At 35.7% G+C, this 25744-nt stretch overlaps 1 protein-coding gene across 17 annotated transcripts in view; it reads left to right on the forward strand.

Annotated features, from left to right (window-relative positions):
- Positions 1-25744, forward strand: part of PPFIA2 (PTPRF interacting protein alpha 2) — a 329493-nt gene that overhangs the window by 152206 nt on the left and 151543 nt on the right. For 10 of the 17 annotated variants that reach the window (XM_051795708.1, XM_051795691.1, XM_051795696.1 and 7 more), the window contains one exon: positions 23343-23405. The exons of the other annotated variants lie outside the window; for them this stretch is intronic. In XM_051795708.1, coding sequence (XP_051651668.1) covers positions 23343-23405 — 63 coding nt within the window. The remainder of the gene's footprint in view (positions 1-23342; positions 23406-25744) is intronic. 17 annotated transcript variants of the gene reach the window in all.

Here is a 25744-nt window from a genome sequence, read left to right on the forward strand (position 1 = left end):
CATGAAACATTAAGAGCTCTGTTATGACACTTTTCGCATTAGAGTGGTGGTGTCTATATTTATAGATTATATCTCCCAAATGGATATATCTGTTTCAAGTCAGATGGGAGAGTGGGCAGTCTGTACCAGCTGTAGGGAGACAGGTATTAAGCAGCCACAACTTGGTTCCACTGTTACTTGCACATCTTGCCTCCTCTTAGAAGTCACATTTGTTAACCGCATATTTACAATTACTAGCTGTGGCATACAGTTGTTTTTATGAAAGTCACTTTTACACTTTTATTGTTAAGCATTGCTCATAAAAGACAATCGTTCATGTAAGGTCACAGCAATAGGAATTAGTAGGTATTAAAAATAATATATTAAATGAGGTTAAAAGTTCCATACAGAATTCAGCAGTGCATATGTACAAAGCTACAGCATGATACAGGGTGATTTTAGAGCATAATATAACATTCAGTGAATGCCATTCATAAGATGCATAAAGTGCTAATTCTTCTGATTATATTTAGATACTGTTGTTAATATCTTTACAGTGTGTATTTATTCAGCATCAACATGGTGTTACTTGAATAACACATAGGTCGTCCCTATTGTAGTGACTTCTATACAAAGACTTTCTTTCTCCTTTCCACTGGGGAGCTGGAAATAGCACCAAAATGCACGTCTACCAGAATGTCCCTTTGCAATTCTAACTAACAGTGTGAGTATGCTTTAAATTAAGTACTCTTTCTCCAAGCTTCACGTGCATCTACTTGATCAGGTAATCTAGAAACTATTCTGCTAAATCCACTTTTGTAATATGCTACATGTATTCCACTTCTTCTTCAGGGAGGAAGTAAACTGTGCTTAGGGAAGGGATATGCACATGGATTCACAATGCATACATTAAGTCAGCTATCCATCCTATTTCACTCGCAGTATTTGTTTTACTGTGAGAAAAACTTCTGAGTACTCCCTGTGTCCTTGTAAAAACACCAAAATACTGTAATAGTGGTAAAATTTCTTCCTTAACACATTTCTTAAATAAGTCATCTCAAAATTTCCTGCCCAAACACATCCTATTTCCTGCACAGCATGTACTTAAGGCTAAATTTAGGAAATTGATGTTCAGTATAACTATCAGCTTTGCTATAGTGTATTTGAGTGTCATCTGCTGAAAGTTGCCTCTGCTAAACACAATGTGATAATGTGTTTAGAACTTGGGCTGTCAGAGTCCCCTGATGAATACAGGTGCCAACCTCTTTTGTAAGGAAAAAGTTGGTTTAATTTTAGTAATCACAGAGTGCTTTAAAGTATAATAATGTTTGCAGAAAGCGAGAAGTAATAACTAAGAGGGCAGGAATGGTTCCATTAATCCAGATATGTCCTAAATTTCATGGAAAGATCTTTGCCAATGATATTCCTGCCCTCATCGTCAGCAGCAAATTGCAGTTTCAGTCGAAGTATTTCTTTGATAAGGGAACCAGAGCATAAACCATCTTCATTCTGAAATGGAATTTAACTGGTCTCATGGTGCAGTGAAAGCCAAAGACAGATTAAAAAAACTTGTGATGGTTTTTTTGGAAGCTTTTTCATGCATTTCTGCAACTCAGTTTAAATATCAGGTGCTGGGTGTGGTGCTCTAGTTAATGGTACATTTCTGGGGTAAGGCACTTGCACTTGAACGAAGTTGTTTTCTCTCTTGCCAAAGAAAATCCAGTACCTAGAAGCAGGTAAAAAACTACCTTAGGAATTCATTTGCAACAATAAAAAAGGTAACAGTCATAAGGAAGTCTGCAGCAGATGTGAAAAATTAATAAAATAACCAAGTGCTGATCTATAGCTCCTAATGATATCTAAATATATAGTAATATGTTACCTCCATCATATATTGTTAACTAGGTTGTTAACAGCCTAGTAACTTTAGAATTCCTCTAACATTCCTAGTAGGCTTAGAATTCCTCTGAGACTGCAGAAAATTGACCAGTTTTTCAGTTCCGCTTGAGCTGGCAAGTTCTGGCCAACTTATACGATGACTGAAAAATCAAATAAATTTGATACTGCATCCACTTACTCCTTGTTTGAATGCAACAGTAGAACTAAGAACATCTTAGATGCATCAAAAAAGAACAGTGTTCTGCCCATTCTGTAATTCCTGAGTTTTCACTGCTGTAGGCTGACCAAGGATTGCAGAACAAGGAGACTATGAATGTGCAACCTTTGTTTGATTGTAAGATTACCTTCATCTGAGTTTGAATACGAAGGAACACAGTCCATTTTTTACTCCTCCCTGTTGTGTTTGTGCATGTAATTTTGCAAAAACTTCCACATAAATATTGCAGACTTTCTGTGTGTGCCACCTATGACCCTTTTTCACAAAGCACAACAGCCTGGCTTTCTCAGCCACAACATCTCTATTACTACACTAGTTGAGTCTCCATGATAATATAAATCTGCAGATGGAATGCAAAGTTTAAAGCTGAATACTACTGTGAAGCACATCTAATGGAAAAACTAGTACAAATTACATTTGTTCTGTTTCAAGAGCTGGTGATAGGTGTGGTGGCAATGTCAATAAGTGGTAGGTAACTGCTCCAGAGAGAGAATTATGTGGTCTGAAATTTGATCTCATATTGAATACATCAAATCAAATGCTCCTTAGTGCTCAGATTTTTCTGTTTAGTACAGGTCAGATGATAAAAAATTGGAAAACCTGTGAAGAAAATTATATAACTTAAGACCTATAATAGTAAATAAAGCCCTTCTAGCTTCACAGTTTATATACAATAGAGTTCTGTAGACATCAACAGTATGTCCCCAATGAATACTCCTGAAATAAAAGCAATATATATCAAGAATACAAAATAATTGATTGTAATCTGCTATTAAATAAAAATTGCTCTACTCAGTACCATTTTGAACACTATTTTATGATGATTATTTTCTTTTTCTTTCCCTCTGTTAGTACGTCTAATTACCTCTATCTTCTTGTTGATAGAATGGAGTGCATCTAAAACCAATTACTAATTTAAAGAATAACTGAAGCTCTTATTGAAACAAGAGAAAACATTCAGTTTGAGAAGAAATTCTGCAAACAGTGCAGAAATAAGATTAGCTACTTTTTCACCGTTCTTCCCTCCAATTCTCCAAATTATTGTTTTGAAGGATCTTCCACGGGGAGGTGGGAGCAAGAAAAGTGCAATACAGATCCCTCAAGAGTAAATATTATGGCCAAACTATTGCAGAGGGAATAATGGAGTTCTAGAAATAGACTCAGCCTTATAATGAATGCCCTATTACCGTCATAAATTTCCAACTATGTTGTCAGGCACCTGATACTGAGAGATCAAGAGATTAGACCAAAAGCTTTGTGTGTTAAAAACACACAAATTGCACTGAATGCTTGCACATTTATAATTAGAGAATATAACTGCATGTTCCTGAAGGAGGAAGCTAACACAAATACACACCTACTTAAGCAGAAAGATAAAGGGAAATTTTCATTTGTAGCTTGAGGAAATGAAAGGGACGATAAGAACCAAAATCATTAGCTAAATTTGGCTTCTTGGTCTCACAAGTATTGCATTCATATTATTTTTTATTATATATAAAATAATTTATGTAATATTTGAAAATAATCTTGAAGCATCTCTTCTCTGTAAAGGAGCTGGGTATAAACAGCACCTTCACACTTCACTGAGCTGTCTCTTGCACACATTCTGAGTCACACACATGCACTTCAGGGACAACTATTTTTTCTCTGTTTTTCTCTCCTCTGTAGAATTCTAATATCAACAGCACAGGTGCAATATATTCCACCTGATATATCTTCATCATTGGCAGTGACTCCATTCTGATTCCAAAATGTTAATTGTTCTTGGTGACCAAGATAAATATGAACATTTCTAAATATAAACATGTCAACCAGCATGTTGTGGATTTCTCTCTGCCTTGTAACTGAAGTATGTTTTTCATATTAGGATTACTTTTTCAGTAACTTTTAATAGTAATCTCACTATCTATTGTAGTACCAGTAGGAGCAATTTTTTTCTTACTTTTCTTTGTGTTTTTCAAAAGTGGTGCAAAGAAAAAGCCCCAATTCAGCATTTATTTTCAAGAGATTAGTAGTTTTCATCATCTTACCGCTTTTATTGGCAAAATCATTCTTGAGAATTTGTTCTTTAAGCAATTTTCATAAGAAATGCATGAGATATATCAAGCTGTAAAGGTTTGTAGTCACATATGTGTACATACTGTTTATAGTTAAACTGAGAGAAGTTTTGAGTATTTATGGACTTTCACACAAGGTCTGCATTATTTTCAATAGTGTTAATAGTGGTGTTGATACAGTTCCATGTTGTTAGACATCAGATATTCTAAAGAAATATTTAGAAAGGGTATTATTGGAGAAGTTTCATATTCAAACACAAAAATTCAAAAGCAGTCACCAACCTGAAAATCTATTGTGTTTATTTTCAAGCTGCAAGTTGTTTTACTAGAATACCTGAAATAGAACTGACTATGAAGCTTGTTTCTTATTTTGATGCTTTGATGCTATCTGCATTAATCCCAAAATAAAAACGGATTAGAAGTTAAACCACAGAAATATTTTCTTTAGGAATTCCTGTAACTATATTCCTATTTACTTACTTGTTTCTGTATTTCAAATTAAATAGATATAAAACTGCATTCATTAGTAGCTTATCTCTTCAAAATCTGATGGAATTGAAAGACTTAAGTGGTTACAAAAGGAGGATGGCTGGAAAATAAATCATTATTAAATACAAAATCTAAATCTATGTCATTTTGTTTTAAACTTAAGAGGGTTAAGTAGGCTGCCAGTAGCAATTTTCAATTAAAAATGGCTTATACGCCATAGTTCTGCCATAAAGTCTGTCTGACTTAATTCCACAATAAAATTGTTCTGTTAAAAATTTTTGTAACAGCATATGGACAGGTTTTTATGTTAGTCAAGCAGATGCACACAGAATTCTAATATGTACTTAAGGAGATACCCTTTCAACAATATAAAGACTTAACCTATATTTACAGCTGGGATTTGCATGAGGATTTATTCAGTGAGGTATTAGCAGCCACTATCATGATACACATGCAAGTTTTTTTATGGGCATATTCAAATAAGAAAAATTCAAATTAACACAATGAAGATTATTTCATAAATAATCTTTTATTTCAATTTACATATATTTTTATTTATAGGTGTATATGTATATAAACCCCTAAATCAAACACAGACTGTGAACAACTACTATGAGTGCTTTCTGACTAATTCAGCACATTGCCAGCTGTCAAAAAGCCTTTAGTCTTAAGTATGTTTCACAGAACTGCACTAGAGAAAAATCTAAATAGCGAGTGATGTGGTTTTTAGAAGTGGCTGAGATGCTTAAACATCTTATAGCATAAAGTTGTCAAACAGGGTGACATTCCTGAAGTTTGTGAGAAGGAGGCACAGAGAGGTGGTCACAGAATATGTGACATCTATATGTTGACTTCTCTTGACTTGAACTGTAAGTGTTCCTATGGGCCCTAGTCAGGTATTTGTTTGTGCTGTGCTATGTGTTATACACAAAGTGTGTACAAGCCAAATGTAAATGCAAATTAGGTTAGACAATTTATTATTTGTTTAGTTAGCACAAATTCTTAGGAAAGGCAAGAGGCAGTAAGAATAGCATAATAGGAAGTTGGCAGGGTACACTACCTTTCAGGCACTGGTAAATGACTTTTAAGGTTACAAGAGAATATGAAGTGCAAGGAGAACCAGTGCATAAGGGCTATGAATCCAAATGGGAGACTTCTCAGGTGTTTAAGTTGTTCCTGGGCAAAATGATTTACAGTATTTGAGGAAAAGGTGGGCTGTTACTTTACAGAACAGCAACTGCTGGCAGATTAGAAGTAAAAAAAAAAAGGTTAAGAATATTTCAACTAAAAAATGTGCAATGAAACAAAGGCATAGCTACCTACCCCTCCTCTACCTAAGCAAAATAAAATCACCATTTTGATGATAGCTCTCTGTTCATGTAGATAAAACCGATGCAGAAATTCAGGACATAATATCTTGGGTCTGATTTATAAATTGGAGTGCAAGCTTTAATTTACATTGTTTTCGAGTTTTTAGTTTAAATTGAGTTCCTCTGAGCTTTGTATGTGAGCCCAGAGAAGGTACAGGGTACTATGGATATATAACAAAGAGGATATTTTTGTTCGTGTACTTGAGAAATCGAGAAGCACTGCTAGACCCATTGCATTTCACAATGTTTTGGGTTTGTTTTTTTGTTTAATTTCATAAAAATCATTGTATTTTGTCCTGAGAAGTAAAATGACACCACCTAGTCTATATTTTCAGGCTTAGCCTTACCTGGCAAAGGCTGCAGATCAATACATTTTGATTTTTAGTGTCAGAAATTCTTATCTCCAAGCTGAACACCTACACGAAGGACTTCCTCTTTTTGCAGATGTCCAAACTCATTCTTCAGCCTTGCAGTTGTTTAACTCCTGCAGAAATACAGAAGTGAAGCTCTCTAAAATGGGTGGCTGGCCAGCAGTAATCAGCCCTGTTGAGAAATGCTGCCTGCTGCTCTGCTTCTGCCTCATGCTTTTACAGATCCCTAATCCCTGGGATCCTTCTTAATCCACCCCTGCCAGCTTTCATTTTTAAGGTTTTATTATAAGGTTATACCTCATGTAAAGACCTTGAACTAACTATAATATTTGCAAACAACTTTTTATACATTCATCATAGTGACCTACAGCATTTGTTCTCTTCAGAAATAATTGCATCTGTTGTTAACACGGGAACTGTTTGGGGCTCTTTGTAGTGTATACTCTCTTCAGTATTGGTGATACCAATGAAAAAGTCTAATTAAGAATGAGGTCCCATTGTTCCAAGCAGGGTAGAAATGTAGTCCTGGCTACGAAGAATGTACAGTGTAACGATTTGACACATGAAAATAAGGGGCAGCTGGAATAGAGGTGGAAAAGCAGAAAAGAATACTTTACTGTGTGAGACATGTAATGCCTATTGTACTTGCAAAAAATGATTGAAACTTCCGGGTTTTTAAGTCATATTTCACAAATGAGTTTATGATTGCAAATAGTTAAAAAACTAAGGCAGCAGCTCTTATAATTCATAAATTCATTCATAATCCTGAAGTTAATAAGAGTTGTTTCAGTTCTTCAGAACTGATGAACTTGCTTCTGCTGATCTTGAAAGTGAAACATGAGTGAGCTTCATTCATTTTCCATTTATTTTGCATTTCTATTGATACAACAGAAAAATCTGTTAGATCGGGTTGTTCTTTTGGTTTCTCAATATGGATCCAGTCATAAAAAAAGGAACATTTTGGAAGCCTTAAAGCCATGTTTTGTATGTTCAAAGTGTTATAGGGAACTCTTCATCCATAATAACATGGTTTTGAGAAGTTGCAGTCTGCATCTTCCTCTTTACTGAAGTTTAAGTACTCAAATCACATACTTTGAAGAAGTCGGCTTGATTATCTTACCTGCAGTTTGAATTTAGCACATTTGGAGCAACTTTCTTTTGTGGGTGGCACAACTTCATTCAACACAGCATGCAAGGGTTTAGTGTTCATATTCCATATGACTTAAAGTTCAGCAGAACTGCTTTAGAGCAGTAGATTCTTTTATTCTTCTTCTGACAGCTGTAGAGATTGTTTCTTATCTGGATCATTATGTGCAAACAGAGCATTAATTTGCAGCATTTGATGCTATCATAATTGAAATGACTTGGTTAAAAGTGAAGCCCAGTACTAAAAAAACAAATATAAGCCTGCATGCATAGGTGAAAACCAACATTGCATTTGATTTCTCATTGGATTAGTCGATAGTATTATACTAATAATCTCAATGATAATATGAGTAAGAGAGTATTTTCTAATATAGTATAAGATATGCAATCCTAAGAAGCAATGCTGGAAACCTGATAATATAAAGACTTGGTGTACTGTGTTCACAGTGCTGACATCTTTTTTTAAAAGCTTTACTTCAGAATCTCTGTCTACATTTTTATAAATGCAAGTTTCTGTCTTTTTTTAGCTTTGAAGGTTATGGTAGGACTCAACTGAGTCATCACAGATCTTAGAAACAACTAGTATAAGGTGTTAGTCATTTCTTCTTCTCTTTTGGAGCCCCATGAGTTTATACAGCTGACTGCAGTCCCAAGGAAGCTAACATCTCAGCAGAGCATGGTGCAGAGCATTGTAGAAATTCCTGCTTTGTATACAAAATTAGGTTGTTTTGTGGTCGTTACTAGGTTACCGAGCACTCCTCTGTCACATCATACACCATGTACATCTATGCTGCTTCCCATTCTGGGGTTAGGTAATTCCAGATAAATTCAGGGTTCTTCTGTGGCAAGCATATTTTGTCTCGTTTCTGTGTTTGGTTGGTACAGTCTGGACTGGTCTTCCTTTTACTCTTTACCTGCCTATACTTATAAGGAATAAGTCATAAAATGTACTTTTTGTTCTATGTGCAGCTTGCACATACACTTAGGGAGCAGGAGGCTCCAGATGGACACACCAAAGAAGTTTATTCTGCCTGGAGACCTGAGCAGCACCTGAAGCTTGGGGGCTGCTGGCACTGGCTGCAGATACCTACCTTTACTGGTACATTCTATTGACAGGTTACCTAGTGATAAAACCTGATGAGAACTTAGCAACATCCTGTCTAAAAGCCTGCTGATGAATACTGCTATATGTGAGCAGAGTATTCTTGTTTTTCTGCAGTGAGAGTTAACGAAATTTCATCATTGTGTAAACTCTGTGAAAGAAAAATTAGCTGTCCCATCTGCTTTCTTCTGACTAACATTTCTTCCATCACATGTTTAACACTAAGCCTCTCTGATGGAATTAAAAATAGATGGCTACAGAGGAGCCCACATCTATTAATTGACACTCAGTCTTTGAAACTTACAACCATAAAATCACTGGAGTAACAGACCCAACCAGGTATTTATATAAGAGTCAGATTTTCATTGAAGGCACCAGTTGCACTGTTTCTGTATCTCATCAATTCAGTAGGGAAGTTCAAATATGAAGATAAATTGATGAGTCTTATACAAAATGGAAAAGTGAAAAGGGTTAATTTTAATTCCTCAGGACAGTGAAAAGCAGCAGATTTCATTTATTCTGAGTCTCATACCAGCCCATTACTGAATATCTGATCACCTCAGATCACTATTATAGTGACAGCAAATAACTGATCTTTTAGTTTGGCAGCATGATACAAAAATGGAAGAGGAAAACTATTCCACTCTGAGCTTGTCATAGCCTAAAGGGTTATCTGCTTTTCTTAATATCTGTGTTTGTAGAGATCACAACTGTGGGTTTTTAGGACATGGAGCCTTTATCCTTTAAATCCTGACTTTATTAGAGGTTGCCACAAATGTCATAAAAGTAAACACTAACAAGTATATCTATGATTAATAAAGAAATATGTGTCAAGCTATTACAAATTATCAGCAATCAATAGTATAGGAGTGATCAATAATAGCAATAATCATAGCATCGATCAAGTATATGTATAAAATATTATGTCTTGCTACAAATTTAGAACTGGTGAAGCAAACTTATCAATAATATTATATACTTGTGACAGATTACCAGTATGTGTATATATAAATATATATAGACATGGTACTGAGCGCATTAAGCAGGTTCCAGAAGGGGCCAAACCACCCTAGAAGGGTATGCAAACCACCCCAGAAGTGGGAGGACAAAAGGAACTGACACAAATATTTTTTTCCAGACTGTTCCTGTTCTTGCAGCTGGAGTAGCCAATAGCAGTTCCTGATTCTTGCTTTCTCAGAATATTTTCCCCTTTTCCCAGACTACTTTTCATGCTTTCAGACAATAAGTTGCCATTGCACCTCGTTGGGTTTGTGCTTATCGATGGTATCTCAGAATGTCTCTGGTTTCTATGTACCCAGCTGTGCTTCAAAGATGCCAGCTGTGCTTCTCAGGGATGCTTCTGAATCACAGGCCTGGTTCCCAAGCTAACAGCTCCCAGGCTGGTAGTCGTGTTCTCTCTCAGTAGTTCAGCAGACATTTTCTTCTATTCAGTAATTTTCTCTTCTAACAAGGTCACTTTTATGGCTCCTCATCAGTTATAAGTGCAACTTTTAATTGTACAGTTAATAAGAACTTCTTGGGAAAAAAGTAAGATACTTGGTTACAAAGCTGATAGTTTATGTAGATAAATTAGGTAAAATAAAAATGTGTGGTGTGGTCCTCTTTTTTACCTATTGCTTAGTAACTGTGACTTTAATCCAGGATCAGGCATTACATCCAAGCAGCTTTTAGATTCCTTCTGTGCTTGGGAACATTTACCATCTTCTGGAAGAGGGTACTGCAGCCAAGCTATTCCGTAACCTGTGCTGATGTCCTGCTTGCACTGAGCCATCATATGTAACAACTGAGTACAATGAGGATGAAAATCCAAGTATGCCATTATTGTGGGAAGTGTCCTAACCAGTTTGAAGATCAGTTTCTCTTCTGGAGGAGACAGCCACATGTAAAGGGGAATAATTATAATAGGAATTATTAAAGTTCACAAGTATTTGTGATCTTAATCCTGTGGGCATTGACTTGAATAGCAGCAGAATTTAGTTCCTATCTGCATTTTGGAAATGTTAGAGACATGACTGTGCTCCCTATCATGTGAATCCCTCAGTTGTTTTGTGGATGGACATAGGGCTCTCAGTCTTGTATTGAAAATGCTCTTAGTAATTAAGACAGAGGTAAAAGAATGATGATCCTGCAGGGTCACAGTAGAGGACAGGAGACAGGCAGCATTGGTGCTTGACAGCTAAATAACTCACCCTGGAATGTCACATACATATTTTTTTCCTTTCCTTTTTTTTTTTTTTTTTAACAATTTGGTTGTTTCTAACAGGATTTCAAGTTTATCAAAACTGTTAAACAGCAGACCCAAAGTATGGGCATAGCTCTATGATTCTGTGGAACTGAAAAAGCTGCATAACCACATAAACTCTCTTAAACAAATTTGCAAGTAAAATGTTTTAAGTTTTACTGAGATGATGGTTGAAACACAGTATGTTTTCAAAACAAATTGACATGAAATCATAACTATGATTTCCTTAAAATTCCTGTCTTATTGTAGAAACATTGGGGTATTTCTCTCACTATACACTATTGAATTATTCAGTATCACATACAGTTGCAAAATGCATTGATTTTTTTTCCTTATAGACCATTATCCTTAATCTCATCATTGCACTTGAGACAGCTGGATGAGTAAAAAGCTGTTAAAATCAGAGCTGTTGACAAAAAGAGTTGGATTCTGAACTAGAAAAGCCATTACTTCCTTTAAAAATAGCTAAGACTGTCAAAGGAATACATGTATTGATACAATGTATGTATCTTTCACATCTATGTATCTTCCACAACTGATGTCACGTTATTGATTAAAACCACTACACTTCTGAGTCATATGTTATTAACCATGTCTTTGGCCAGTGTTAGTCATGTATTCCTTTGATGCACACAAGTACATGTGCCAAGCCATTGTCTGGAGAGAGTGTTATTAAGTAATACATATATGGTGAAATTCTTCATAGCTTTTCTTTTTCATATTGTTGAAAAATAATATACTGTTTAGTCAATTACAATATTAAGTTGAAATATGAAGTATTGACTAAATATTGTCTTTTTGGTAACCAGTTTTTCCTGAGCTTATTTCCTGCGACTACTATTTAAGTAGTGCTCTTGTGACTACAATTTTAAGTAATGTTTCTAACTCCAAAAATTGCAGTGTCCCATTCTAATTAAAATGAAAGAAAGAAATAAATGGAAAAAACTCAGATATTAATCATACTTTGAAGTATTATGGATAGATGGATGCATGGGTGGATGGATGGATGGATGGAAGGATGGATATGAGAAAAAGATTCACAGTGCATCCTAACAAAAAACCTTTTCCATATACATAAAAATTATATTAGAGAAATAGACCTTAAAATCAGTTAAGTCATTACTAACTGAAGATATTTTTTAGTTACAAAATATACTTCATTGAACTACACCCTTCTTGTCATACCAGTAAGACTAACTTCAGGAATCAACTCTTCAGGCCTGTAGAGAACTGTCACCCTTGGAGATGCTTTCTTACAGTCAGAGGCAACTGGCTAGGGAAACACTTGTATTGCATCTGCAGATTTTGGAATGTGACTATCCTGTTGGCACTTCTGGCTTCCTACTTTTGGGAACATCATGTTATGGGTCCCCACAAGGTGCATTCATTGCCAACAGAAACTGGAAAAGAATTATTTTTTTCCCATCTTCCTTCCCCTATCAAGTGCATGAACTGTCTTCATTGCTTTTAAGATATTCCTTTTAAGACACTCCTGTGAGTTAGCTTAACAAGGATGACTATTTATGCACACTGTTAACTGCTGGTATATGTGAGCTGATGTAACTTCGTTTAGAACACACTGAAATAAAAAGTTAATTGAATAATTTCAAGTTCTATGAAGTTGAATTACTTTGCGTTTTCAACAAACTAAGAGCTGGCAATACCCCTTTTTGTAAATTTGCTGTCATCTGCATATTTGCAATTATAATGCTTTCTGCAGTATTTAATACCTATGAGACATATTTACCTTTGTGTTTTATGTGGAATTGTGATATTGCAGGTTACATTAAAGTTAGCCTTTTAGCACTATTTGCAATTGAAATATAGAAGATCTTGGGGGAAGGATTTAATATTCAGAGGAACTAGGAGGAGGTTGAGTATTTCCAAGCTGGAATAAGTTTGTTTCAGTTAAAACCTATAACATGTTCCTTACACATTAAAAGGAAAATATTGCTGTCACCACTCCTTCATTTGTATTTTGAAATGGAAACTCAGCTCAGCTTCCCTCTGACAGGGATGTGGTGGGTCCCCAGCACAGAAAGGACATAGATCTACTGGAGCAAGCCCAGAGGAGGGCCACAAGATGATTAGACAGATGGAGTACTTCTCCTATGAGGAAAGGCATTTTTCAGCCTGGAGAAGGGAAGTCTTCAAGGTGACCTAGTTGCACCCTTCCAATAGGATGCACTGTGTAACAACTATATGTATTCTGAGTTTGAAGGGACCCACAAGGACCATCGAGTCCAGCTCTTAAGTGAATGGTCCATATAGGGATCAAACCCATGACCCTGAGTGTTGTTAGCATCATGCTCCAACTGACTGAGCTAATCTCAGTACTCGAAGGGAGCCCACAAGAAAGTTGGAGAGAGACTATTTACAAGGCCATGAACTGACAAGACACAGGGGAATGGCTTCAAACTGAAAGACAATAGGTTTAAATTACATATAAGGAGGAAATTCTTTACTGTGAGCATAGTTAGACACTGGAACAAGTTGCCCAGAGAAATTGTGGATGCCCCATCCTTGGGAGTATTTAAGGTCAGTTTGGATGGGGCTCTCAGCAATGTGGTCTAGTGGAAGGTGTCCCTACCCACAGCAGGTGGTTTGGGACTATGTGATCTTTAATGTCCCTTCCAACCCAAGCCATTCTATGATTCTATGATTTTCAGCACCAATCAGAAAATCCACTGCATTTGGAAACTGTTAAAGTTTTCCTTCCCCATTCTTGCCAGTGAGCAGTGATGCTGCTGCAATGGTGAGGAAATGGCTTTTCAAAGCTAAGTATTGTGTTTTGCCAAGAAAAATGCAATTAAATAATAAAATGCCTTGTCTATACTTGTCATTCCTTAGGAAACAAGGCTGCTGGCTTTTTGGCTAAGAGATGACAGTGCTATATTCAAACAATCTAATTTTAGGCAATCACTCAGATGTTAAGAGTCATATTTGAAGGTACCTGTTTTTCTCCCTCAGAGGTCTGGTATCTTGAGCTTCTAACTTCAAGTACTCTGAATTACATTTGAATTAGGTAAGATGTGCAAAGAATTCAATTTCAGATTTCTTGGTACGGATTCGGGGTCACAGTGGCTATTTATTAATCTGTGCTGTCTCCATTTCTTCTCTGTAGAAATGGTCTTTTAACAAGTCAGGGTTCTTTGATCTGCCCTTTCTCAACTGTTAGAAAACTTACCCTATTAACAAAGCTAAGATCTTCACTACATCATGATGGCTGTTTAAATTATATGTAATTTAAACCATATGTACATATGTTTTATGTGAATTCTTCTGGTAGCTACTAGCTCATATCTTTCTTCTCCCTTTCTAGCTATGTTTTATGAACATTTTCTAGATTATAAATGTAGTATTTGAACTACACATTACATACAGATAAAGTCATATGACAATTTACTAGGTCGATACAGTTGCCAAATTTTCTCTGATGATATGATGTAAAATAAACATTGAAAAGCTGTATTCTTTGTTTTAGCCTCAAGATAATGTTAAACAAATTCTATTTTATTAAAATTACAAAATGTTATTAGTGTTGTTGTCAGATCCTCATGGTTTAAGTTTGGATTTTTACACTAATCGATAAAATACCTTTGTTTTGCAAACTAGGTTCTGTATTTTTTACGTATGCATTTGTCTGTATCTGTAGTTATGATGTACTCAAAAAGCTTGCTTTTGTCTGGATCTGCAGTCTTTCATGTTGCTGTGTGTGTGAGACAGAAAAAAATATAGCCAATATTTATCCAGTGATGCTTTGATGTTAAATTTTTGGCTGTTTGAGTAAGTGTTGCCAGGGTAATGTTTTACTCTTTTTATTATATTTCTTTTCATTGTAGTCAGTGAAGTGTGTGCTCTTGAATTTAGTGTTTTAAGCTGTGCTGTCATCTCACTTTTACACAGGCATGATAATTATTGTTACACTTGAAAATCTTGTTGCTTGGCTAGATATGCAGAGAAACAAGATCATAGGCATCAGGAAACCTTTTCTTCCCTGGGCCATTCCTTGGTCATTGCTTGCTGCAGCATCAGGGACTAGTAGCAGCACAGCAAAGGAAACTAGGCTTGTGGGCGTGCCCTTCTTGCTCCTTTTCTTCAAGTTTCCTGATGTACAAAAGTTCAAGCACCTTTGTCATTATTTTCAACTGATTTTCAACATCAATTTCTGTTTATTTTCATTAAAAAGACATAACTGTTCCTATGCATTCTGTTAGGAAATTTGGTCTGATTTATGCTTCATGTAGCAGAAGGGAATATTGCATATTGAGAAAATAAACAATTTAAAACAAAAATTCCCAAAGCTTATATTTTTCTTGGAGCATTTTAGATTCAGGCTTTCAGTCAGTGGGGTATTGAGTTATAAACCAGTGTCAAAAATGACAGTTGAGAAAGAGTTTTAAAAAGCTTTTTTGGATAAACATGCTGGCTTAATACATAAAGACGCACAATCCTCAGTCTGCTAGTCTTCACTTGCAAAGTTTTATGTTTAATTTAAATCAAAATTGTTTCAGTTCTTCCCTTTACAATTAGAATTTCATTTCATTTTTGAACATACTCTTCTTAATACTGTTTTTCATGAAAGCTTTCATGGAAAGGCTGGCTAGCCTCCCTCTCTCACTTAGCCAAGTTATCAAATGTAGAAACCTACATTTGAACTACTCCTGGAGAGGAATAACCAGTTTTATGTGCATTTCATTCTAAGATAGTGTTGAGGAATACATTCAGTGCAGGTAGCTCATTGTGAGGCTGCAATGTAAGATGCAGGCAGAGCTCTGGGTGGTCAGAGCCCCAGGAAGGGGCAGCGAACTGCTGACCCCATGCATAAGGGCGCAGGGATTTGTGGCCCTACCAGGGGTCCGGACACTCAGACACACAGCAGGAGCCAGAGATTCAGGAGGAAGAGAGAGACTTTTGCACTCTTGGACTGTGAGGTTTAAAAGCCCAGGGTTTTCTTTGTTCAGGGTCCCTCGTCAGAGGCATCCAGCTCAGGTTGTTATTTTGTCGTTTAGTTATTGCACCAAGATAAAATAATTCTAAGGAGCTGGATGTCTGAGACTGCTATGGGAAACCTGGGGTCAAGTTTGTAAGGAAACCTGGTCTGACTGCGAGTGTGGGGTGTGTAGCTGTGAAGGAACTTCAGTCCCAGCTCAGGTGGTGCAAATGTGGTACGGAATGGCTCCTGAATGGTCAGATAGGGAAGTTTCCTTAACAATAGATGAACTTTTGTTTTGTATTTTGCTTGTGTAGATTTTTTGCATTTGGGTTTTCTTAACTCCTTGGACTCCGTTGAGTCCATGATGAACATATTGTTTCCATTCCCTGGTGCAGTACAAAGAGGTGAATCTATATGTAAGGTTTAATGTAAATAATACTTTTCAATCCCATAGATACACTAATTTTAGGATTCTTTCAGAGGATAGTAACAGACAGGCTTTTGGTTTGCATCTTCCTCACTTACATCTTTGTTTTCAGCGTAAGTGCTTCCACCTCCTCTGCACTGATATCCTCCAACTTTGGGCTGTATTTCAAGGTGTAGTTTTGCTGCATCTGCCACTGCTCGTTTTTCAGATGACAGTAATGTGAAGCTGAACTGATTTCTGACATCTGGTTGTTGCCCAAGGCGTTATGAACAGACAGAGAAACCCCAAAATCTTGTTAATTTGTCTTTGATGCCGCTTGGCAGCATCATAAGCAGCCTCGGTTCCTGAAACTGTGTGTAAATTGTAAATGTATCACTGCACTGCTGTATGCTTGTTTGATATTAGGATGTCTTTTGGTCTCTCAAACAACTGGGGGAAATAGGGGGTGTTTTTTAAATGCAAAGAGAAATACCACTCCTGAAGTCTGTGAATTAGGCTTCTATACTCACACAGAAAAGCCAATAAAATAAAACCAGCAAAGTGCATCCAACTAATGTACATGTATCCCAAGCATACATTATTTATACACACATGAAACGTTCCCTTCTGCCTTTGTTTATAGAAGAAATATTCTCAGAGCTATACTTGCACAGTGCCTAACAAAGTAATAACATAGCAGTTATAATATAAATTACTTTAAATAATAATTGCCGTAAAACAACAGGAGTTCATCTGATGGCCCTGACCTGTTCAAAACCTGCAAATGCTGTACAGTGAGACAGATTGCTTGGAAGCTGGCCCAACAGAGTAGCATTAAATCCCCAAGGAATTAGCAGTATCGTATGCCTGTGCCACTTCTATCTTCAGGAGTAAGCTGATTTTTTTCAGCAATGTCTTCTCCTGAAGGATAACCATTTAAAAGGAACAACCAAACTAAGAACAGTTCTACCAAAACACTTTGCAGACTGCAGCTATCTATGTATCTGTACATGTTTTTCTCTGAGAGGACAGACTATGAGAAAACTCTATGTGCAACAATGTTAGCCATATTTGCTGGCCTTGTAGAATGAGGTTATAGTTATAAAAGTGGTACCAGTTACTCCTTTTTGTTTGCTCACACTCATGCAGAATAACTGTCTCAGAGTCCTCTACAGCCTGGGCAGAGCAGAATGTCTCTCAGGAGTGCAAGAAGGTGCTGCATTCTGCACTCACCTGGGGCATGTTTCCGTCTGCCTCTTCCTGCTTCCAGGTGATCAGTGGGCAACTTGTCTGTCTAAAGGAGACTTGATGTTCTGGCACATGGCTTCAGGGAAATGAGGGAAATACGCATTACTACAAAATAAAACTATGATTCACTGCCTTGTTTTTTTCTCGATGTAGAAATCTGAGGATTAGGAGAGGAACAGATTCTGAACAGGCTTCACCTGACTTTTATGGGGCAATCAAAGCTGTATGCTGCTGTAGAAAATTGTTTAGGCATGGGATTGTAGTCATATACAGTAAGAATGAGACTACAGGATGCAAAGTTTTCAAATTAGAGCAAGTATGATTAATTGAATGTTTTCAGAATTTTGACTTAGTTTTGCCTCTAACAAAGCTCTGACAGTGCCTGCAATCCATGTCCTGTTTTTGAGATTTCTCTCTCACACAAGATCTATGAGACTTCTGAAACCTGCATAGGATCCTCAGGTGTGCTCAGGCTCTATCTATCCTGGATCTGTCAGCAGATCTGATCTCCTGGGACAATGTGCACATTTTAGCATCAGTCTTAACACATATTCCTAAACTGCGTTTGTCTTACTGCAGGGCAGTATGTACACATGTGTGAACTGCAGTATCTTCCTTCCCCACAGCCTGAGCTTTGATGAGAGATTAGTATTGTAGGCTGGGGCCAGGTCTGGCAGCTGGTTGATTATAGGAGCAGGATTTCAGGGAGTGCATAAAACACTGTGTCTTTGGTTATTTTCTTGTCTTTTATTGTTCTTTTTTCATTCTCTTTAACTTCCTTCCCTCCTTCCTTCCTTCCTTCCTTCCCTCCTTCCTTCCTTCCTTCCTTCCTTTTCTTCTTTTCAATGCTAGACATCAATAAAATGACTTGGAACTAAACCTGGAACATAAATGTCAGACTGTTCACGCTTCATTAGACAGAAAACAAGAGTAGTCAGCATGATTTCCACAATCCTAGTTTGAAAACCAATCAGTATAACATTCCAACATGTTCATATAGTTTCATATTTTTACACAATATCAAATTTCTAAAAGGACATTAAGGTGCTGAAGCATTTCCAAATAGGGGCAACAAAACTGGGTCTGGAGCACAAGTCTGATGAGAGAGCTGGGGTTGTTTAGCCTAGAGAAAAGGAGGCTCGAGGGGAGCCTCATCACTCTCTACAACTACCTGAAAGGAGGTTGTAGCCAGGCAGAGGTTTGTCTCTTCTGTCATGTCTCTAGTGAAAGGATGAGAGGAAATGGCCTTAGGTTGCCATTCCTGGAGTGGTTCTGATTATATATTAAAAGATTTTTTTCACTTAAAAAGTGGTTAGACATTGGAAAAAGTTGCCCAGGGAGGTGGTGAAGTCACAATCTCTGGAAATGCTTAAGAGACCTCTGGGTGTGGCATTTGGGTATATGGTTTAGGGGTGATGGTTGGACTAGATGATCTTGAGGTCTCTTCCAACCTTGATGATTTTGTGATTCTTTGTTTTCTGTACTTGTAATAAAAAAACATAACTTGTAGTCCAAAAAAACTTTATGTGGAGGAAATTTGGACAATTAGACAAGGAAATATTTTCCCTTTTTGCCTAAGAACTATTCAGACACTTCCTTTCTAGGCTCTTTTTTTAACTAAATTTTTAATGATGGAATACCTGCCTGAATTATTTCTGTGCCTCAGTACAGCAGAAAGGCATGATCTTGAGATGTTTTAATGGCTACATGAACTCAAGCTCTGCTTCTGTGATCACTGTTCTGAATCTTTATTTGTTATAATAAATTTTTCCTATGAGAATAGTGTAAATATTTTATACTGTGAGATTTTATTTTAACTATGGTGCTTTTCTGCATTCACATCTTTAAATATTTTGAAAGGGATTAATCAAAGAATAATTAGAAAGTTCAGTCAGTGTGATACAAGTAAACAAATAAATATGAATCTTATTTTCTCTTTAAAATGCTCACTTAATGAGGTATCATCTCACCTTGTTATGCCACGTACCAGTTCTGTGACGAGTCTATCATACAGACTGCAAGGTCTGTCTTTCTACATATTGGGTTTTAAAGAATACATCTTGCCAATTCTTACATGTAGATTTAACTCTGCAGTGATAAGTAGGTCCCTGGACTTCAGTGGGAGTGCTCCCATGGACAAAGCTAAGTGTGTACAGGTCAATATACATACCAGAGAGCTACTGTTGGTATAGATGGCTGTAGAGGGTGGTTTCTGTTATTTCTTTTTACTTTTTTTTCTTCAGACTGTCATCATGAAGCATATAATAATTATTAATTTATGTAAAGTGTGTGTGCCTATATATGTACAAATATTACTCTGAGGGAGACTTTTTTTCCTGAGAGTAGGATTATGATTATTTTCTATTAAGTAGGTTCCACTTGTCAGAAACCTAAATCATAGAAGTCAAAAAGAACTGGGGAAGATTCTGGGTTTCTTCAGTGTATCAACACATTAAATTTATTCAGTGAATATCTTTCAATTTTTCAGTAGCTTTTGATACAATTCTATATAAAACCTGAGTTTCTTTTTTATTCCCTGTCCTTATTATTGACATAGCCATGAAATTAGAGCTGTACTGCTCATGTCATAACTGAGGGCAGGAGTTCCTGCCTTATTAGAGCTTTGACTGGGGACTTACTAAGAAAGTTTGGGTTATAATGATGTTGGCATTTAGGAAAATATGGCTTGTTTCATGTGACCTGGATGGCAAGATCACTTGAAAGCCCAGTGTAACTAACCAGTTAAAATTGCAATTGCTATATGTTGTAAGCTCAGGAATATCGGTGTCAGACCTCATGAATTTTCACCTGTTTCTCATAGGTTAATTTACAGAATTAACTGAAACTTGTAGTCCTTCCACAGAAACTTGAAATTATAGTCTCATATGTTCTTTGGCACTATTTTCACCTAGTTGTGAAACACAGGCCAGTTTGGTGCATATGTGGGCCGTTATTTGTGATTACTCTCTGATGCAGTCTTGGGAACTCCAACAGTTGTAGTTTGGCTGTGCATGCATCTAGATGGAATTTCATAAGTGATGCACTTTCTGGAAATGCTTCAGATGTATCACAGCCTCACACAAGGCTTTTCTATGTAGAAACCCAAAGAGACAAAAAGGAGACTGGAGACATTTCTGAGTCCATCATTAGGATACGCCTTGAGAATCTGCCCCCTCTCCCGCATGTGCTTCATAGTAAATAGTAGCTGAAACTCTCATCCCAAGCAAAAATATATGCATGTTCTAGAGATTAATTTTCAGAATTTTCTCTCCCTGTTAACTTTGTTTTCTCCTCTGATAAACTTTAATTTATACATATTTTCTGAAGGAGAAAGTCCAAACTGTAATAGAAAGCTTCATCAATATTAGTTCTAATAAATTATAGTTACTGAGGTACAAAGTACTAAGTTGATGCTATACTATTAGCTGTATTCCTGAATGGAATAAATATTTTATCAATGTGTGTGAGATGGGAATTGCTGCAGTACTTACACCGCATAACTTTCATAGATTTTGTGTCTCAAATGATTGCGAGTAAATCTTCATGACAATACAACGTATTTGTCTCAACATGCATAGTTTGAAGACAAACAATTTTAAAATTAATGCACCAATTTTTTATTTTTTATTGAATATTTTTCTTTCCTCTTCCCTTACTCTTGACACTTTAGGTCCTTTAAGTCTAGTTGGATAGGAAGTTATCACAGCCGCAAGGAGATAGCCTTACAGCATTGAAATATCAGGGATTTCTCGTTTCCAAATACGTAAAGTTCCCATAGTAGGCCTGAAGAGTCAAAATACTGGACTTTAAACCTATCAGCTGCTAGAATTGAATTAATTAGAATTCAGTATAATTGAATTCAATAAAATTAATTTTATACCTTTTGTCACTAGGTCTTTAATCACAATTTTACAAGAGGAAAGAGGGGAATATTGTTTCAAGATAATTTGAAAACTTAGCCTAAAGTTATTCAGAGAATATTGCTGTTAACAGTGATGGACAGCAAAGATTATTCAATTAATAGAGCTCAGATGCAGCAGTCAAAAGTATACAGTAGATCTACATTTTTACACGTAAGTGCAAAATTATCAAAAACTGTCATCTATGAGACATACGGATAAAGTTTATAGTGTGTGTGTTTTCTTGTGTTGAAGTATTGTTTATTTAAAACAGTGCCATGCTGACATTATACAGGCTGTATTTTCCTTACAAAATTCTGGAGCAATGGTGGTGTTAGAGATACATCTAAACATGATACGTGAACTAACCATGAAGTTACCTTGCATGGAAATGTTCTTTTCAAAGTGAAGTGAAATGAAATCTCCTTTAAGGAGAAAAAAAATAAGCAAAAAACCCCAAGAAAAAACCAAAACCAATGAACCAAACAAGCAAAAACCAAAGAACCGCTCCCTCAAGCAATAAAAAGCATAATTATAAAAATATTTTTAAATATTTAAGGGTGTAAATCTAAAGAAGAGAAATCTGACAGAAGCAAGTTAAGAACTTGTCAGCATACATGGAGAATTTTGCTTAAAATTCAAAATTTACTCTTTTTTATGTGACTGATTGCATCATTTTCCTCTAAAATATTGAGAGTTTAAAACTTTTAAATATTTAAAAACTGTTATAACTGACAATGTGAAGATCATAGGAAATATGTGGTTTGTAGATGGATGGACATGGATCCATGCCTGTGAATGTGGTTAAATATACTAATAATGTGTACATTTTTGTTTAATGCAAAAGTAAGACATAATACAGTCAGGCTTAACTTCCTCATAAATTATAACAGTAAATTCATTATAAAACACTTACAATATGTTGCATTTTCCATACGTTATGTTGTAGTATCAAAAATACTTGAATAAAAAAGTACTGTCTTTTTGTCTGGTCTAAATACCAGATTTACTCTACTGAATTGGTAAACAGTCACAAAAATTAAGCTTAGGTCAATATTTACTTTGAGAAATTATAAAGCTCAACTACAATTAGCATGAACATTGTATGTATTGTTACATATGCTCTCAACAATGGAAAGAAGTTGTTTAAAGGTTTAGTCTAGAACTGTTGGTTTTTTACATCTGCAACTTTTTGAAAATTTGTGCTATTAATTTCTTCTGAAGTAAATGTTGAAATCTGAAGAAATATCATCTGGTCAGTTTGCCTACTAGATAAGGTCTTTCTAAAGAAGAATTGTATGCTGGGCTCAGCAAAAATAAACAAACAAGTCATGAAAAAAGAGGAAAAGTAACATTCAGTGCTAAAATACATTCTTCAGATAGCTGAAGGGACTTCCAGATTTTTAAATTAACATAGCTTCTTTCCTACTATTTTTCCACTCTTATGATTGTTTAGTGCAACAAAGAAGTCTGAGACAGCATGAAAAAATTATCAATTTAATAGGTAAATTGTACATAATAAGTTAATTTCCTTTGATGTCTTTCCATAAGATGTTTTAATTTGGGGGAGAAGATCCTACTTTCTTTAAACCTCACAAACAGGTAATTGTCTTTCTTTATGCAGAGACCTCAGATTAAAGTCAGCCATTGGAACTATGATTATTTCTCCATACTTATCTGACTGTTTGACAGTACTTCAGAGTCCACTTCTGTCAATGCAGTGCAGAACACCAAAGTGAGTTACTATTTGGTTGTTCTCAGTACCTCATGAGCCAGGAGATGTAACAATACTTTCAATTTCTTTATGTGAATTTCAGTTGAGCCACATTAGTGTTCTCTTAGATCAGCTTGTTTGAGTGCTAATAACATTCATCTGTTGGTATGGTGTAATTTAAATATTCTGTAGCACTGTACAAAATTCTGTTCCATTCAGCAGAATCTCTGTTGCCCCCTTTTTCAGATGACGGTTGCTGCTGGTACGAGCATTGAGAATAACATTCAAAGGACCATATCCTGCCCTAATGTATGTTCAAAATATCTTGGTTTTTTGCGTAATTTAAATGTGAAGCCTCCTTACATGAATTTGATATTTTGTTGCCCATAGAAGCTTGTGCATCTTGAGGTTACTTCACATTATATATTTCAGGGTCAATGAATATTGTACTACAAGTGAGGTCTCAGCCAATCAAAAGTACAAAACTACTGTCATTTCTTTCTATGCAGTCTGATGGTACAGCTAAATAAAGATAATGATAATATATTCATAGTTCCATCTGCATTTACTTTGCTTCCCAGCCAGCTCAATGCTCCTGTCAGTTGAAATCTAGAACAGCAATAGACAAAATGAGGAAAGCAATGAGAGGCTATATTTATTCTACATAACCTTGTTTTAAATTGGGCTTTGATACAAAGGTGTGTAATAATAAATTTGGAAGGAAGGTAATTTCATTTTTCTTGCTTAGACAAATATGTGTCATGACTTAAAATAGAAGGACGGAGGAGTTGCTATTGCTTATGTAAGGTGGAATAAAAATTGTATCTGGTTAACAAAAGAAGTAAACTATTCACTTGTAGTATAATAGGTCATTTATCTTTTTTTACCAAAACTATTCAGATAATGGAAAGCTGTTGGGCCAAAATTGAACTCTTATACATTAATGGGGAAACATTAATGAAAATTGGGATGTACCACAGAGTAAAGAAACTATTTTATAGAACCTATTTTTTATCATGTAATGTGTTTAGTAATTTATTTTTCAGCTATAGATTATCATATTTATAGGGGAACTGGCAGAAGGAATTCTGGATAAATATTTCCATCATCATAAGTTGTTTGGAGATATAGCAAATAATCAAAGTACAAGCACAATCTGGTTAAAGTAACAAAAAGCAAAAAGAAAAAAATACTGTGATTTATTATTGGCAAGAAGGGAATTTGTCCTCCATGTCTGTGAAAAAAATTCATCATCTTAAACCAGTCTTTTTTCTGGAAAGTTTGTGCTCTTAAGAGAACACAAAGAAATTCTTTATACTGCATTCTTAGAAGATACTGCATCTCACTATCTGAATCACTGTGGAATGGTTCTGAATAAATTCCTTCAATAGACCAATATTATAAATTTTTGTCTATGATTTGCAGTGTTCAATTTCCTATGCAAAGGAAAAACACTTCCTCAATACACAATGTATGATTAATCTCCAGTTTCTTCTGGATTTTCAACATGACTTCTCCAACGCAACTGTAATATTGCAGTCTGCAATAGTACCATTTTTCATGGAAGATATTAATATGAAAAATATAGACAGAATTGCTGAGCATGGAAAAATGCACTATTAATATTTGGTTATAGAAGTCTATGCTATTACTTCAAAATTGTTTGGGATCTTTAAGTTTGTTTTCTTTTTTTGGAAAGCACATTAAGACAGGTTATAAATAGATGCTTTCTTAAAAGAACAGAATAAAATTTCCTTGGAAAGAAATGTATCAATCTCAACAAGAAAGGGTATAAATCTTAGAACTCATTCAATGCTCTTCTAACTCCATCTCCTGATTTTCCTATCTTAATGTTGAACCTAATGGTTTTGTCTCTGCTCTAGAGACAGTGTAAGCTAGAGTCAGTCTCACCTCTTGGCTCTCTGAAGGTATCAGTCTTTCTCTGTTGACTAAAAAGATGACCTAAAAAGCCATCTTGGCTTAGATACCTTGCCTGTAGGTATCTAGATACCTTGCTTGAAATTACATAATACAAACCCTGTTTTCCCAATTTAAGATGTTTTTTAGGACAAGACTAACCTCACCTGATTTGTAGTCGCCTAAAAACCTGGAGTTCAGTTGAGCTATGATGCAGACACTTTCATCGAAGAAAATAAGGTACACCATTTGAAGATAATCCCCTCTTAAAATAGCTTGGATGGATTGTCACTGAAGGGTCTTTTTCTCTCAACTTAAGCAGTAGGTTAGGTGAATATCTTAACCTAGGCATTAGGGACTATTTTCAAAGCTGAAACTTGGAAAAAAAAAAAATTAATTCCCATGTAGGTAACAGTGGAAAATCTTGCAATCCAGTCAAAAGACTAGGCTTTCATATTTCCCCCTGAAATTTCTCCATGAACTAAAAAAAATTCTTAAATTCTTTAATAAAAAATGTTAGTTTTCACTTCCAGTATAAATGCACGAAAAATAAAAACTTTCATGTTTAAAACCACTGTTTATTTCCTTCCAAAGGGGAAAATAGCACAGTTCAGTTATGAAGTGTGAAACAAGCTTTTGCCATTATTATTTCCTTAAAAGCAAAGTTTTTGTCAAGTGATTTTGAGGCCTTAATTTTAGATGTTCTCTTTATAAATAGGTGCAAACAACCA

The sequence above is a fragment of the Manacus candei genome, unplaced genomic scaffold (assembly GCF_025592945.1).
Source record: "Manacus candei isolate 608988 ecotype Guabito, Panama unplaced genomic scaffold, ASM2559294v1 h1tg000043l, whole genome shotgun sequence".
Lineage (NCBI taxonomy): Eukaryota > Metazoa > Chordata > Aves > Passeriformes > Pipridae > Manacus > Manacus candei.